We start from the raw sequence: 15,850 nt of genomic DNA on the forward strand, positions 1-15,850 counted from the left end.
ACCAGGCTCCACGTTATGTTGTTGTTTAATATGTTTATTATGCACCCCATACCCATCCTGTGGGCGGTAGTCAAAAGATTACAGAGGTACATAATTGGTCCAGGGACTGGACTCCAAAGTTTTGATAGCTGAGCAAGTTACAGAGGTAATGAACTCACAATTTACAAAGGTAATGAACTCACAATTTACAAAGGTAATGAACTCACAATTTACAAAGGTAATGAACTCCAGGTAAGTCTGGTCACAATCATGACAAGTTACAAAGGTATTTACAGATTACAGAGGTACGTAATGGGTCCAGGGACTGGGCCCCCAAAGTTTTGATAGCTGAACTAGGTACAAAGGTAATGAGCTCAGAAGTTACAAAGGTAATGAATTCTGTAGAATGGTTACTTACTTACACATAAGGGGGATTACCAACAGACCCCTGGCAGTCTTCAAGCTGGCACTGGACAAGCACCTAAAGTCAGTTCCTGATCAGCCGGGCTGTGGCTCGTACGTTGGTTTGCGTGCAGCCAGCAGCAACAGCCTGGTTGATCAGGCTCTGATCCACCAGGAGGCCTGGTCACAGACTGGGCCGCGGGGGCGTTGACCCCCGGAACTCTCTCCAGGTAAACTCCAGGTAAATAGCAGCATATGTGTAGAGAACCTAGGATAACAATCAAGAATTCATCGTGAAGTTAAGCAGTATGCCTTAAGCTGTACTGATGCCTTAGTTGCACAGTATTTTACTCAACAAATTATGTATGTTGATGGCTCCGTCCACCAACCTACTGGTGAAGCTGATAGGTTTATTATCAGAGCAGGGGTTCTCATATAGAAATTGGAGCAACTACCCATCAAACAAAGCTGTTTTCTATAATCAGCCCCCCCCCCTCAAAATCTCTCAGCTAAATATATTATTATTACTAAAAAATAGTAATAATAATAATAATAATAATAATAATAATAATAATAATAATTCAAAGCGAGTTTCCTAGCCACCTTTAAGACCCCCAGTATAGAAATTATGGTGTTGCCCCTTACTTGCAAAACAAGCTACTAGGGGGTGAAGATTCTAGCTCTAGGCCTTTTGTACCGTCGTCAGCGCTTTCTTAAGAGCTATGCGATTTAGATTTTTAGATTTTGCCACCGAAGTGGCTAGTTTATTGTGCACCCCATATCCATCCTGTGGACGGTAGCGCGAGAGCATATGGATACACAAAAGGCCTAGGAACGTTACCATACCCGTTCTCCACACTCGTACCCTCATGTGGGGTACGGTAAAGCCACTGTAGTCGACAGGAAGTAAATAATACAGAATATAAAACATGACAGACAGCTCAAAAACTCCGTCAAATCAATATAAACGCATCTAGCGCGGAAGAGCAATCGTATATAATAGCTGGCGGATTCGCAATGTACTTTATGTAGCACTAGGAATATATACTATACACTGAGGCTGATGAGGTCTTTTGATCTAAGGAACTGTACTTGTCCTCCCTTACCTAAGAAAGAACTTGATTGCCTCCCATTCCCACCAGGCGCTTTTTTTTTTGGCACTAGGAGGTTTATCCAGCAAAATCAGCAGGCTCTAGATGTCACTAAGGGTTCTCGAAGCTCAGTTGGTATTGGCTTCAGCTCGCGCACTGAGAGATTGGGGTTCGATTTCTGTACGAGTGGAAAACGATGGGTATTTTTCCTTTCAATTTCTGCCATTGTTCGCCTAGCAGTAAATAGGTACCAGGGTGTGGGTTGCATCCTAAGAGATAAGATAAGATTTCGTTCGGATTTTTAACCCCGGAGGGTTAGCCACCCAGGATAACCCAAGAAAGTCAGTGCGTCATCGAGGACTGTCTAACTTATTTCCATTGGGGTCCTTAATCTTGTCCCCCAGGATGCGACCCACACCAGTCGACTAACACCCAGGTACCTATTTGCTGCTAGGTGAACAGGACAACAGGTGTAAGGAAACGTGTCGAATGTTTCCACCCGCCGGGAATCGAACCCGGGCCCTCCGTGTGTGAAGCGGGAGCTTTAGCCAACAGGCCACCGGGCCTGGGGGCGATTAAAGGACCCCAGATGAAATAATCCATACAATTTGATAACAGTGGCTTTATTGGGTTATCCTGGGCTACTAACTTTTCAGGTTAATAATCCGAGCTCTAATCCCATAGAGGTCTAGTTATACAGCACCTTGGGGAATGAGAGGCAATCAGGTCAGGTTAGAGAAGTCCAATTCCTCGGATCAAGAGCCCTCAGCAACATCAAGGGCGAATGTAAGAAGATAGGATTATTAAGTGTGGAAAAAAAAATTTGTCAGTGTTTGAAAAAGAGAAAATATACAAGGGTATATACTTCCGTCTCTATATTTGTAAAATGTAATATGCATCGGGGAGTAATGCAATGTAGTTTATATTATTTGGATAATAAAAGTCACTGGAGCAAGTGGAAGCGAGTTTTTTTTTGGGGGGGGGATTTGACGTGTTGGAGTGAGATAATATCTCATTCTGTGAAACAGCAAGTTAGCTGGACTTCAGTTACGTGCCTGCACTCTGAAGGATGACTGGGGATGTTACAGTCCTGGATGCGGGAAGTACAGTGCCTGCACTCTGAAGGATGACTGGGGATGTTACAGTCCTGGATGTGGGAAGTACAGTGCCTGCACTCTGAATGATGATTGGAGATGTTACAGTCCTGGATGTGGGAAGTACAGTGCCTGCACTCTGAAGGATGACTGGAGATGTTACAGTCCTGGATGTGGGAAGTACAGTGCCTGCACTCTGAAGGATGACTGGGGATGTTACAGTCCTGGATGTGGGAAGTACAGTGCCTGCACTCTGAAAGATGACTGGGGATGTTACAGTCCTGGATGTGGGAAGTACAGTGCCTGCACTCTGAATGATGATTGGAGATGTTACAGTCCTGGATGTGGGAAGTACAGTGCCTGCACTCTGAAGGATGACTGGAGATGTTACAGTCCTGGATGTGGGAAGTACAGTGCCTGCATTCTGAAGGATGACTGGGGATGTTACAGTCCTGGATGTGGGAAGTACAGTGCCTGCACTCTGAAGGATGACTGGAGATGCTACAGTCCTGGATGCGGGAAGTACAGTGCCTGCACTCTGAAGGATGACTGGAGATGTTACAGTCCTGGATGCGGGAAGTACAGTGCCTGCACTCTGAAGGATGACTGGAGATGTTACAGTCCTGGATGTGGGAAGTACAGTGCCTGCACTCTGAAGGATGACTGGGGATGTTACAGTCCTGGATGCGGGAAGTACAGTGCCTGCACTCTGAAGGATGACTGGGGATGTTACAGTCCTGGATGTGGGAAGTACAGTGCCTGCACTCTGAAGGATGACTGGGGATGTTACAGTCCTGGATGCGGGAAGTACAGTGCCTGCACTCTGAAGGATGACTGGGGATGTTACAGTCCTGGATGCGGGAAGTACAGTGCCTGCACTCTGAAGGATGACTGGGGATGTTACAGTCCTGGATGCGGGAAGTACAGTGCCTGCACTCTGAAGGATGACTGGAGATGTTACAGTCCTGGATGCGGGAAGTACAGTGCCTGCACTCTGAAGGATGACTGGAGATGTTACAGTCCTAGTAAGTAAGTAAGTAAGTAAGTTTATTCAGGTATACACAAATACAGTTACATAGAATTATCATACATAGCAGCATATGTGTAGAGAACCTAGGATAACCCAAAAAAGTCAGACAGAGTGACTTATTTCCATTGGGGTCCTTTATGGTGGTGAGAAGTACAGTGCCATCACTGAAGGATGACTGGGGATGTTACAGTCCTGGTGGTGACAAGTACAGTGCCATCACTGAAGGATGACTGGAGATGGTGTGAGCAGGTGCGACATTTAGACTGTAATGCCTGCGCACTTCTGGAAACATGTGTAAGGAATGAGTGATGGTGAATGTATTTTCTTTCATTGTGGTCAAACAGCTGCTGTATATATGTATATATGTATATATATATATATATATATATATATATATATATATATATATATATATATATATATATATATATATATATATATATATATATATGTATATGTATTTATATCCGCCCTTTTCACTCAGAGAGGAAAATACATTCACCATTACTAGCTCTTTAGCTATATTTCCGCACACAAGAACTTTACCATCTAACTCACAACAAAACTGAACCTATGCAATAAATATGAGATCAGATATTGTTTTGTGTTAAAGGAAAATATGAAAGTTTATGTTGTAATAGCGATGAGTGTGGTTGTCAGTAGTGTAGGCAGAGTTGTGGCCGAGTACTGGGACTCCTTCCGTCTTGACTAACATAACCTCGCGCTGATGACCTTCGTTGTTGCTGCTGCACAAGTTGTCGCCGCTGCTGCTGCTGCTGCCGCCGCCTCTGCCTCTGCCGTTACCGCCGCCGCCGCCGCCGCTGACTGCCGCCACGGCCGTCGCCAGGTTTGGCAACGCAGCGTGACGTCAGGCAAGAGGCACGACAATGGCGGACGCAGCATACGGGATGGAGTCCGCTCTGCCTGCCAAACGACCCAGACTCGATTTCCCAGAGGATACTTCGTCCCAACAATATGACAGTGACTTCCATTGTTTTGCAGGAACGTCGGAGCTACTTACAGGTCTGTGAAAGTACTGGAGTTATTTTTTAATTTCACTTAAATAGTAGGTAGAATTTTGGCGGGGGCTAACCAGTCGATGAACCCAAGATGGCGGATGCGCGCGCACCGATATATACCTAATTTTAAGGCTTCGCCTGAATTCCACATCGCTGTAAGTACCTCGTTCCATTTATTCACGCATGCTTTATTTTTGTAGATAATTTTAGGTGAGCATATATGTTACTCAAGCCTAGATGTTTCAGTTTGATCGATACGCCCACTTCGGGGAGTGGGATTGAACAAAGGAACAAGTGAGCATCGGGATGTGATGGTGGAGGAGGATTGTAGTGTGTGCGCTCCGCCTCAACACTATCCAACCCTCCTCTAACACCATCCAACCTTCCTCCACTACCCCCCTCACTCTCCTTATGACATCCTCCCGGGAACTTCAAATAGTATTGTGTATATACATTGAAGAATTTATTTCTGCGTTTATTTGCACTGATATGTTAATGCTGTTCTTATTTTAGGGTTTAAAGTATTTATTTATGTTAGGTTCCCGGTAATCTGAGATGATAATAACTCACTTGCGATAATAAGGTTTTAAACCTAACTTTGAAAAGGGGGCGTTTACGGAGACCTTTTATTGGTCTTACCACCTTCTTCATAATTTGTTTTTAAATATTATACCTTAAATTCTGTATTCACAGAGCATGACATGAGAGCTGTATAAATAGTGATTTGACATACTGTAATGAAATAATAATGATGGTGAAGCTCCTTGTGCATATGGATAATGGTTTGTACTGAGGTAATCTCCCATGATGCAGGGAAGTGTCCGCTGGTTTTACTTGACATAAATTATGTATCTGATTCATTCGGAATTCAGTTTTTTTTTTTTTGCCCATTTAGAGGAGTGCTTACTAGTGATGAAGAAAGCTTGTATGGGTTTTTCTTCCAAAAGACCTTAAATCACAACCGAATCTTCAGCTTGATCCCTAGCATGTTTCTTGAAGCACATAGCACTCGCTTCCACAAATTATTTATGTTGAGGGCTCTGTTCACTAATCTACTGGTGCAGAAGGTAGTGCCACTATTTTCATACAGTGATGGCTCTTGTGTAGAAATTGAAGCATGCATCAACAATTGGGCTTCTACCCTTCAAACTGAACTATTTGTTATACTCCTTGTGCTGGAATGCATCCATGTTTCTAAGGTTGACACCTGAATTGTAATTGATTCACTATCATCCATAAATGCTTTTAACTCCATGAGTGCCAATTATGACATGCTTGTGTCAGAAGCCAGACATGGATATTTTAGAATTGTTGCCAGTGGAGTAGAACACCAGTGATTTCATCTCACATTGGTTTTCAGAAGCATGATGGAACTGACGAATTTGCAAATACATGTGGCTTCAGGGAGGGAGTATATTTCAGTCTTGGGCTGTTTGAAAGCAATATGTAATGAACTTTAGTTGAACTTTATTGACTTGAGACTGAGGGAGATTGGCACAAGTCAGTTCACCTATCATCATTCTGTCATGCAGGAGAGCCACATGTCTATAGTGCATCTAGCAAAATCAGCAAACTCTTGGATGTCACTTCTGCTCTCTGCCACTGAGCTACAAGTGTATCTGGGAGGTTGCATCAGTATCATCGGTTGATGTACACATAACTAAACATAACTGCCAGATGTTATATTGTCACACCTTGCATTGTTGTGTGCTGGAATGGGATAAAATTAATGAATTCAGAGACAACTTAAAAATGTTCAAAAAATGCTGGGATATTTTATGTACAGTGGCATATTACCAACCATTCTCAAAAAATACCTAGACTGCCTATTGTAAATAACTCGTAATTGCTTAAAACCTGTTTAAATTCAATCATACTATGTTGAATTATGAGGTACATTAATGTAAATATTTCAAAACCACATATAAGTTACACTGATTTTTTGTGATTGAATTCATGTCTGCATAAGTAACTTGTTATGAATGCAACTGAAATGTTCTGCATAACTATGGACTTTCTGAATACACAACTAAATGTTGCCCATCTCTGTACAAACATTGTATCATGCTAAATAAATTGCTATTATTATTATTATTATTATGTAAATAGTTTAATTTTTTATATATTCTTCAGGAAGCTACAGCAATGGTACGGAATTTACAATTACTTCAGACTCTGGATTCAATGAGCTCACACCTCCCCAGAGTTTAGAGGATGACATCACTCCGTAAGTATAAGATCCACATTGAACATTATCATAAAATACTCTGTGCAGTAAAGTCTTCAGAAAATAGTATATATATACAAAGCAGAAGTGTTATAATAAGAACAGAGTATATGGAGAGTAAATGAAAGGTAAAGAGAGTGGTGAGAGAGTGCAAAAGGAGAGCAGATGATAGAGTGGGAGAGGCACTGTCAAGAAATTTTAATGAAAATAAGAAAAAATTTTGGAGTGAGTTAAACAAGTTAAGAAAGCCTAGGGAAAGTATGGATTTCTCAGTTAAAAACAGAGTAGGGGAGTTAGTAGATGGGGAGATGGAGGTATTAGGTAGATGGCGAGAGTATTTTGAGGAACTTTTAAATGTTAAGGAAGAAACAGAGGCAGTAATTTCATGCACTGGTCAGGGAGGTATACCATCTTTTAGGAGTGAAGAAGAGCAGAATGTAAGTGTGGGGGAGGTACGTGAGGCATTACGTAAAATGAAAGGGGGTAAAGCAGCTGGAACTGATGGGATCATGACAGAAATGTTAAAAGCAGGGGGAGATATAGTGTTGGGAGTGGTTGGTACTTTTGTTTAATAAATGTATGAAAGAGGGGAAGGTACCTAGGGATTGGCAGAGAGCATGTATAGTCCCTTTATATAAAGGGAAAGGGGACAAAAGAGACTGTAAAAATTATAGAGGAATAAGTTTACTGAGTATACCAGGAAAAGTGTACGGTAGGGTTATAATTGAAAGAATTAGAGGTAAAACAGAATGTAGGATTGCGGATGAGCAAGGAGGTTTCAGAATGGGTAGGGGATGTGTAGATCAAGTGTTTACATTGAAGCATATATGTGAACAGTATTTAGATAAAGGTAGGGAAGTTTTTATTGCATTTATGGATTTAGAAAAGGCATATGATAGAGTGGATAGAGGAGCAATGTGGCAGATGTTGCAAGTATATGGAATAGGTGGTAAGTTATTAAATGCTGTAAAGAGCTTTTATGAGGATAGTGAGGCTCAGGTTAGGTGTGTAGAAGAGAGGGAGACTACTTCCCGGTAAAAGTAGGTCTTAGACAGGGATGTGTAATGTCACCATGGTTGTTTAATATATTTATAGATGGGGTTGTAAAGGAAGTAAATGCTAGGGTGTTCGGGAGAGGGGTGGGATTAAATTTTAGGGAATCAAATTCAAAATGGGAATTGACACAGTTACTTTTTGCTGATGATACTGTGCTTATGGGAGATTCTAAAGAAAAATTGCAAAGGTTAGTGGATGAGTTTGGGAATGTGTGTAAAGGTAGAAAGTTGAAAGTGAACATAGAAAAGAGTAAGGTGATGAGGGTGTCAAATGATTTAGATAAAGAAAAATTGGATATCAAATTGGGGAGGAGGAGTATGGAAGAAGTGAATGTTTTTAGATACTTCGGAGTTGACGTGTTGGCGGATGGATTTTTGAAGGATGAGGTTAATCATAGAATTGATGAGGGAAAAAAGGTGAGTGGTGCGTTGAGGTATATATGGAGTCAAAAAACGTTATCTATGGAGGCAAAGAAGGGAATGTATGAAAGTATAGTAGTACCAACACTCTTATATGGGTGTGAAGCTTGGGTGGTAAATGCAGCAGCGAGGAGACGGTTGGAGGCAGTGGAGATGTCCTGTTTAAGGGCAATGTGTGATGTAAATATTATGCAGAAAATTCGGTGTGCAAATTAGGAAAAGGTGTGGAGTTAATAAAAGTATTAGTCAGAGGGCAGAAGAGGGGTTGTTGAGGTGGTTTGGTCATTTAGAGAGAATGGATCAAAGCAGAATGACATGGAAAGCATATAAATCTATAGGGGAAGGAAGGCGGGGTAGGGGTCGTCCTCGAAAGGGTTGGAGAGAGGGGGTAAAGGAGGTTTTGTGGGCAAGGGGCTTGGACTTCCAGCAAGTGTGCGTGAGCGTGTTAGATAGGAGTGAATGGAGACGAATGGTACTTGGGACCTGACGATCTGTTGGAGTGTGAGCAGGGTAATATTTAGTGAAGGGATTCAGGGAAACCGGTTATTTTCTTATAGTCGGACTTGAGTCCTGGAAATGGGAAGTACAATGCCTGCACTTTAAAGGAGGGGTTTGGGATATTGGCAGTTTGGAGGGATATGTTGTGTATCTTTATACGTATATGCTTCTAAACTGTTGTATTCTGAGCACCTCTGCAAAAGCAGTGATAATGTGTGAGTGTGGTGAAAGTGTTGAATGATGATGAAAGTATTTTCTTTTTGGGGATTTTCTTTCTTTTTTTGGGTCACCCTGCCTCGGTGGGAGATGACCAACTTGTTGAAAAAAAAAAAATATATGTATATATATATATATATTTATATGTATATATATATATATATATATATATATATATATATATATATATATATATATATATATATATATATATATATATATATATATATATATATATATATATATATATATATATATATATATATATATATATATATATATATATATATATATATATATATATATATATATATATATATATATATATATATATATATATATATATATATATATATATATATATATATATATATATATATATATATATATATATATATATATATATATATACATATAAATATATTTATATATACATATATTATATATATATATATATTATATATATTATATATTATATGGACTAATCTACTTCACAATATTCCTTATGGGAATAAATTCGGTCAGTACTGGCACCTGAACATACTTATGGAGTGAAAAAATATCGTTAACCGGGGGTCCACTGTATTTATATGTATATATATTTATATGTATATATATATTTATTTATATATATATTTATATATATTATATTTATATATATTATATTTATATATATATATTATATATATATATTATATATATATATTATATATATGTATATATATATATATATATATATATATATATATATATATATATATATATATATATATATATATATATATATACATATATATACAGTGGACCCCCGCATAACGATTACCTACGAATGTGACCAATTATGTAAGTGTAATTATGTAAGTGCGTTTGTACGTGTATGTTTGGGGGTCTGAAATGGACTAATCTACTTCACAATATTCCTCATGGGAACAAATTCAGTCAGTACTGGCACCTGAACATACTTCTGGAGTGAAAAAATATCGTTAACTGGGGGTCCACTGTATATATATATATATATTTTTTTTTTAACAAGACGGCTGTCTCCCACCGAGGCAGGGTGACCCAAAAAGAAAGAAAATCCCCAAAAAGAAAATACTTTCATCATTCAACTCTTTCACCTCACTCACACAAAAACACTGTTTTTGCAGAGGTGCTCAGAACACAACAGCTTAGAAGCGTATACGTATAGAGATACACAACATATCCCTCCAAACTACTAATATCCCAAAACCCTCCTTTAGAGTGCAGGCATTGTACTTCCCATTTCCAGGACTCAAGTCCGGCTATATAAAAATAACCGGTTTCCCTGAATCCCTTCACTAAATATTACCCTGCTCACACTCCAACAGATCGTCAGGTCCCAAATACCATGCGTCTCCATTCACTCCTATCGAACACGCTCACGCACGCCTGCTGGAAGTCCAAGTCCCTCGCCCACAAAACCTCCCTTACCCCTTCCTTCTAACCTTTTCGAGGGTGACCCCTACCCTGCCCTCCTTCCCCTACAGATCTAAATGCTCTCCATGTCATTCTACTTTGATCCATTCTCTCTAAATGATGAAACCACCTCAACAACCCCTCTTCAGCCCTCTGACTAATACTTTTATTAACTCCACACCTTCTGGTAATTTCCACACTCCGAATATTTTGCATAATATTTACACCACACATTGCCCTTAGACAGGACATCACTGCCTCCAACCGCCTCCTCGCTTCTGCATTCACAACCCAAGCTTCACTCCCATGTAAGAGTGTTGTTACTACTACACTTTCATACATTCCCTTCTTTGCCTCCATAGATAACATTTTTTGCCTCCACATATACCTCAATGCACCACTCACCTTTTTTCCTTCATCAATTCTATAATTAACCTCAGCCTTCATAAATCCATCCGCTGACACGTCAACTCCCAAATACATGTAGGAGGGGTGTTAATGTTGCAGTTTAAAAACTGTAGTGTAAAGCAACCTTCTGGCAAGACAGTGATGGAGTGAATGATGGTGAAAGTTTTTCTTTTTCGGGCCAACCTGCCTTGGTGGGAATCGGCCGGTGTGATAATAATAATAAAAAATATATATATAATATATATATATATATATATATATATATATATATATATTTTTTTTTTTTTTTTTTTTTTTTTTTTTTCAACAAGTCGGCCGTCTCCCACCGAGGCAGGGTGACCCAAAAAAGAAAGAAAATCCCCAAAAAGAAAATACTTTCATCATCATTCAACACTTTCACCACACTCGCACATTATCACTGTTTTTGCAGAGGTGCTCAGAATACAACAGTCTAGAAGCATACACATATAAAGATACACAACATATCCCTCCAAACTGCCAATATCCCAAAACCCCTCCTTTAAAGTGCAGGCATTGTACTTCCCATTTCCAGGACTCAAGTCCGACTATATGAAAATAACCGGTTTCCCTGAATCCCTTCACTAAATATTACCCTGCTCACACTCCAACAGATCGTCAGGTCCCAAGTACCATTCGTCTCCATTCACTCCTATCTAACACGCTCACGCACGCTTGCTGGAAGTCCAAGCCCCTTGCCCACAAAACCTCCTTTACCCCCTCTCTCCAACCCTTTCGAGGACGACCCCTACCCCGCCTTCCTTCCCCTATAGATTTATATGCTTTCCATGTCATTCTACTTTGATCCATTCTCTCTAAATGACCAAACCACCTCAACAACCCCTCTTCTGCCCTCTGACTAATACTTTTATTAACTCCACACCTTCTCCTAATTTCCACACTCCGAATTTTCTGTAAAATATTTACACCACACATTGCCCTTAAACAGGACATCTCCACTGCCTCCAACCGTCTCCTCGCTACTGCATTTACCACCCAAGCTTCACACCCATATAAGAGTGTTGGTACTACTATACTTTCATACATTCCCTTCTTTGCCTCCATAGATAACGTTTTTTGACTCCACATATACCTCAAAGCACCACTCACCTTTTTTCCCTCATCAATTCTATGATTAACCTCATCCTTCATAAATCCATCCGCCGACACGTCAACTCCCAAGTATCTGAAAACATTCACTTCTTCCATACTCCTCCTCCCCAATTTGATATCCAATTTTTCTTTATCTAAATCATTTGACACCCTCATCACCTTACTCTTTTCTATGTTCACTTTCAACTTTCTACCTTTACACACATTCCCAAACTCATCCACTAACCTTTGCAATTTTTCTTTAGAATCTCCCATAAGCACAGTATCATCAGCAAAAAGTAACTGTGTCAATTCCCATTTTGAATTTGATTCCCCAAAATTTAATCCCACCCCTCTCCCGAACACCCTAGCATTTACTTCCTTTACAACCCCATCTATAAATATATTAAACAACCATGGTGACATTACACATCCCTGTCTAAGACCTACTTTTACCGGGAAGTAGTCTCCCTCTCTTCTACACACCCTAACCTGAGCCTCACTATCCTCATAAAAACTCTTTACAGCATTTAATAACTTACCACCTATTCCATATACTTGCAACATCTGCCACATTGCTCCTCTATCCACTCTATCATATGCCTTTTCTAAATCCATAAATGCAATAAAAACTTCCCTACCTTTATCTAAATACTGTTCACATATATGCTTCAATGTAAACACTTGATCTACACATCCCCTACCCACTCTGAAACCTCCTTGCTCATCCGCAATCCTACATTCTGTCTTACCTCTAATTCTTTCAATTATAACCCTACCATACACTTTTCCTGGTATACTCAATAAGCTTATTCCTCTATAATTTTTACAGTCTCTTTTGTCCCCTTTCCCTTTATATAAAGGGACTATACATGCTCTCCGCCAATCCCTAGGTACCTTCCCCTCTTTCATACATTTATTAAACAAAAGTACCAACCACTCCAACACTATATCCCCCCCTGCTTTTAACATTTCTGTCATGATCCCATCAGTTCCAGCTGCTTTACCCCCTTTCATTTTACGTAATGCCTCACGTACCTCCCCCACACTTACATTCTGCTCTTCTTCACTCCTAAAAGATGGTATACCTCCCTGACCAGTGCATGAAATTACTGCCTCTGTTTCTTCCTTAACATTTAAAAGTTCCTCAAAATATTCTCGCCATCTACCCAATACCTCCATCTCCCCATCTACTAACTCCCCTACTCTGTTTTTAACTGACAAATCCATATTTTCCCTAGGCTTTCTTAACTTGTTTAACTCACTCCAAAATTTTTTCTTATTTTCATTAAAATTTCTTGACAGTGCCTCTCCCACTCTATCATCTGCTCTCCTTTTGCACTCTCTCACCACTCTCTTTACCTTTCTTTTACTCTCCATATACTCTGCTCTTCTTATAACACTTCTGCTTTGTAAAAACCTCTCATAAGCTACCTTTTTCTCTTTTATCACACCCTTTACTTCATCATTCCACCAATCACTCCTCTTTCCTCCTGCACCCACCCTCCTATAACCACAAACTTCTGCCCCACATTCTAATACTGCATTTTTAAAACTATTCCAACCCTCTTCAACCCCCCCACTACTCATCTTTGCACTAGCCCACCTTTCTGCCAATAGTCGCTTATATCTCACCCGAACTTCCTCCTCCCTTAGTTTATACACTTTCACCTCCCTCTTACTTGTTGTTGCCACCTTCCTCTTTTCCATCTACCTCTTACTTTAACTGTAGCTACAACTAAATAATGATCCGATATATCAGTTGCCCCTCTATAAACATGTACATCCTGGAGCCTACCCATCAACCTTTTATCCACCAATACATAATCTAATAAACTACTTTCATTACGTGCTACATCATACCTTGTATATTTATTTATCCTCTTTTTCATAAAATATGTATTACTTATTACCAAATTTCTTTCTACACATAGCTCAATTAAAGGCTCCCCATTTACATTTACCCCTGGCACCCCAAATTTACCTACTACTCCCTCCATAACATTTTTACCCACTTTAGCATTGAAATCCCCAACCACCATTACTCTCACACTTGATTCAAAACTCCCCACGCATTCACTCAACATTTCCAAAATCTCTCTCTCTCCTCTACACTTCTCTCTTCTCCAGGTGCATACACGCTTATTATAACCCACTTTTCACATCCAATCTTTATTTTACTCCACATAATCCTTGAATTTATACATTTGTAGTCCCTCTTTTCCTGCCATAGCTTATCCTTCAACATTATTGCTACTCCTTCTTTAGCTCTAACTCTATTTGAAACCCCTGACCTAATCCCATTTATTCCTCTCCACTGAAACTCTCCCACCCCCTTCAGCTTTGTTTCACTTAAAGCCAGGACATCCAGCTTCTTCTCATTCATAACATCCACAATCATCTCTTTCTTATCATCTGCACAACATCCACGCACATTCAGACTTCCCACTTTGACAATTTTCTTCTTCTTATTCTTTTTAGTAATCTTTACAGGAAAAGGGGTTACTAGCCCATTGTTCCCGGCATTTTAGTTGACTTTTACAACACGCATGGCTTACGGAGGAAAGATTCTTATTCCACTTCCCCATGGATATAAAAGGAAAATTAATAAGACCAAGAACTATTAAGATAAAAATCAAAGAAAACTCAGATGAGTGTGTATAAATAAATGTGTACATGTATGTATAGTGTGACCTAAGTGTAAGTAGAAGTAGCAAGACATGCCTGTAATCTTGCATATTTATGAGACAGACAAAAGACACCAGCAATCCTACCATCATGTAAAACAATCACAGGCTTTCGTTTTACACTCACTTGGCAGGACGGTAGTACCTCCCTGGGTGGTTGCTGTCTACCAACCTACTACCTACATATATATATATATTTACATATATATATACATATATATATTTATATATATCAACAAGTCGGCCGGCTCCCACCGAGGCAGTGACTCAAAAAGAAAGAAAATCCCCTCACATATCATTCAACATTTCTTATCATCATCACATTATCACTGTTTGCAGAGGTGCCTGAATACAACAGTTCAGAAGCATACACATATAAAGATATACAATATATCCTCCAAACTGCCAATATCCCAAACCCCTCCTTGAAGTGCAGGCATTGTACTTCCCATTTCCAGACTCAAGTCCGAACATATGAAAAATAACCGTCCCTGAATCCCTTCACTAAATATTACCCTGCTCACACTAACAGATCGCCAGGTCCTGGGTACCATTCGCCTCCCATTCACTTATGTCACGCCACGACGCTGCTTGAAGTCCAAGCCCCTTATCCCACAAAACCTCAATCCCCTCCAACCCTCGAGATCTAATCTTACCCCGCCCTCGGCCCCTTCCCCATAGGATTTTATATGTTCCATGTCATCTACTTTTGATCCATTCTCTCTAAATGGACCAACCACCCTCAACAACCCTCCCCTCTGCCCTCTGACTAATGGTTTTTATTAACTCCACACCTTCTAATTTCCACACCGAATTTTCTGCATAATATTTATACCACACATTGCCCTTAAACAGACACTCCACTGCCTCCAACCGTCTGCTGCAAGGTATTTTACCCAAGCTCAAGTTCACCCATAAGAGTGTTGGACGACTTATACTTTCTACATTCTCTGCCTCCATAGATAATGTTTGACTCACATATACCTCAACGCACCACTACCTTTTTTCCTCATCATATGATTAACCTCATCCTTCATAACCCATCCACACAATGCCAACTCCCTGTATCCGAAACATCTTCTTCTTCCATACTCCTCCCCTGAATTTGATATCCAATTTTTCTTTATCTAAATTCATTTGACACCCATCACCTACTCTTTTCTATGTTCACTAACTT

General features: G+C 39.8%; 1 protein-coding gene across 2 annotated transcripts in view; it reads left to right on the forward strand.

The window, feature by feature from the left end:
- The first annotated feature begins 4,440 nt into the window (after positions 1 to 4,440).
- Sirt1 (Sirtuin 1) overlaps positions 4,441 to 15,850 on the forward strand; it is a 69,249-nt gene continuing 57,839 nt past the window's right edge. The window contains exons 1-2 of one of the 2 annotated variants that reach the window (XM_070104113.1): positions 4,441 to 4,619; positions 6,749 to 6,842. In XM_070104113.1, the coding sequence (XP_069960214.1) occupies positions 4,484 to 4,619; positions 6,749 to 6,842 (230 nt within the window). In that variant the 5' untranslated portion in view covers positions 4,441 to 4,483. The remainder of the gene's footprint in view (positions 4,620 to 6,748; positions 6,843 to 15,850) is intronic. The other variant, XM_070104104.1, reaches the window with a different exon arrangement.

The sequence above is a fragment of the Cherax quadricarinatus genome, chromosome 5 (genome assembly GCF_038502225.1).
Source record: "Cherax quadricarinatus isolate ZL_2023a chromosome 5, ASM3850222v1, whole genome shotgun sequence".
NCBI lineage: Eukaryota > Metazoa > Arthropoda > Malacostraca > Decapoda > Parastacidae > Cherax > Cherax quadricarinatus.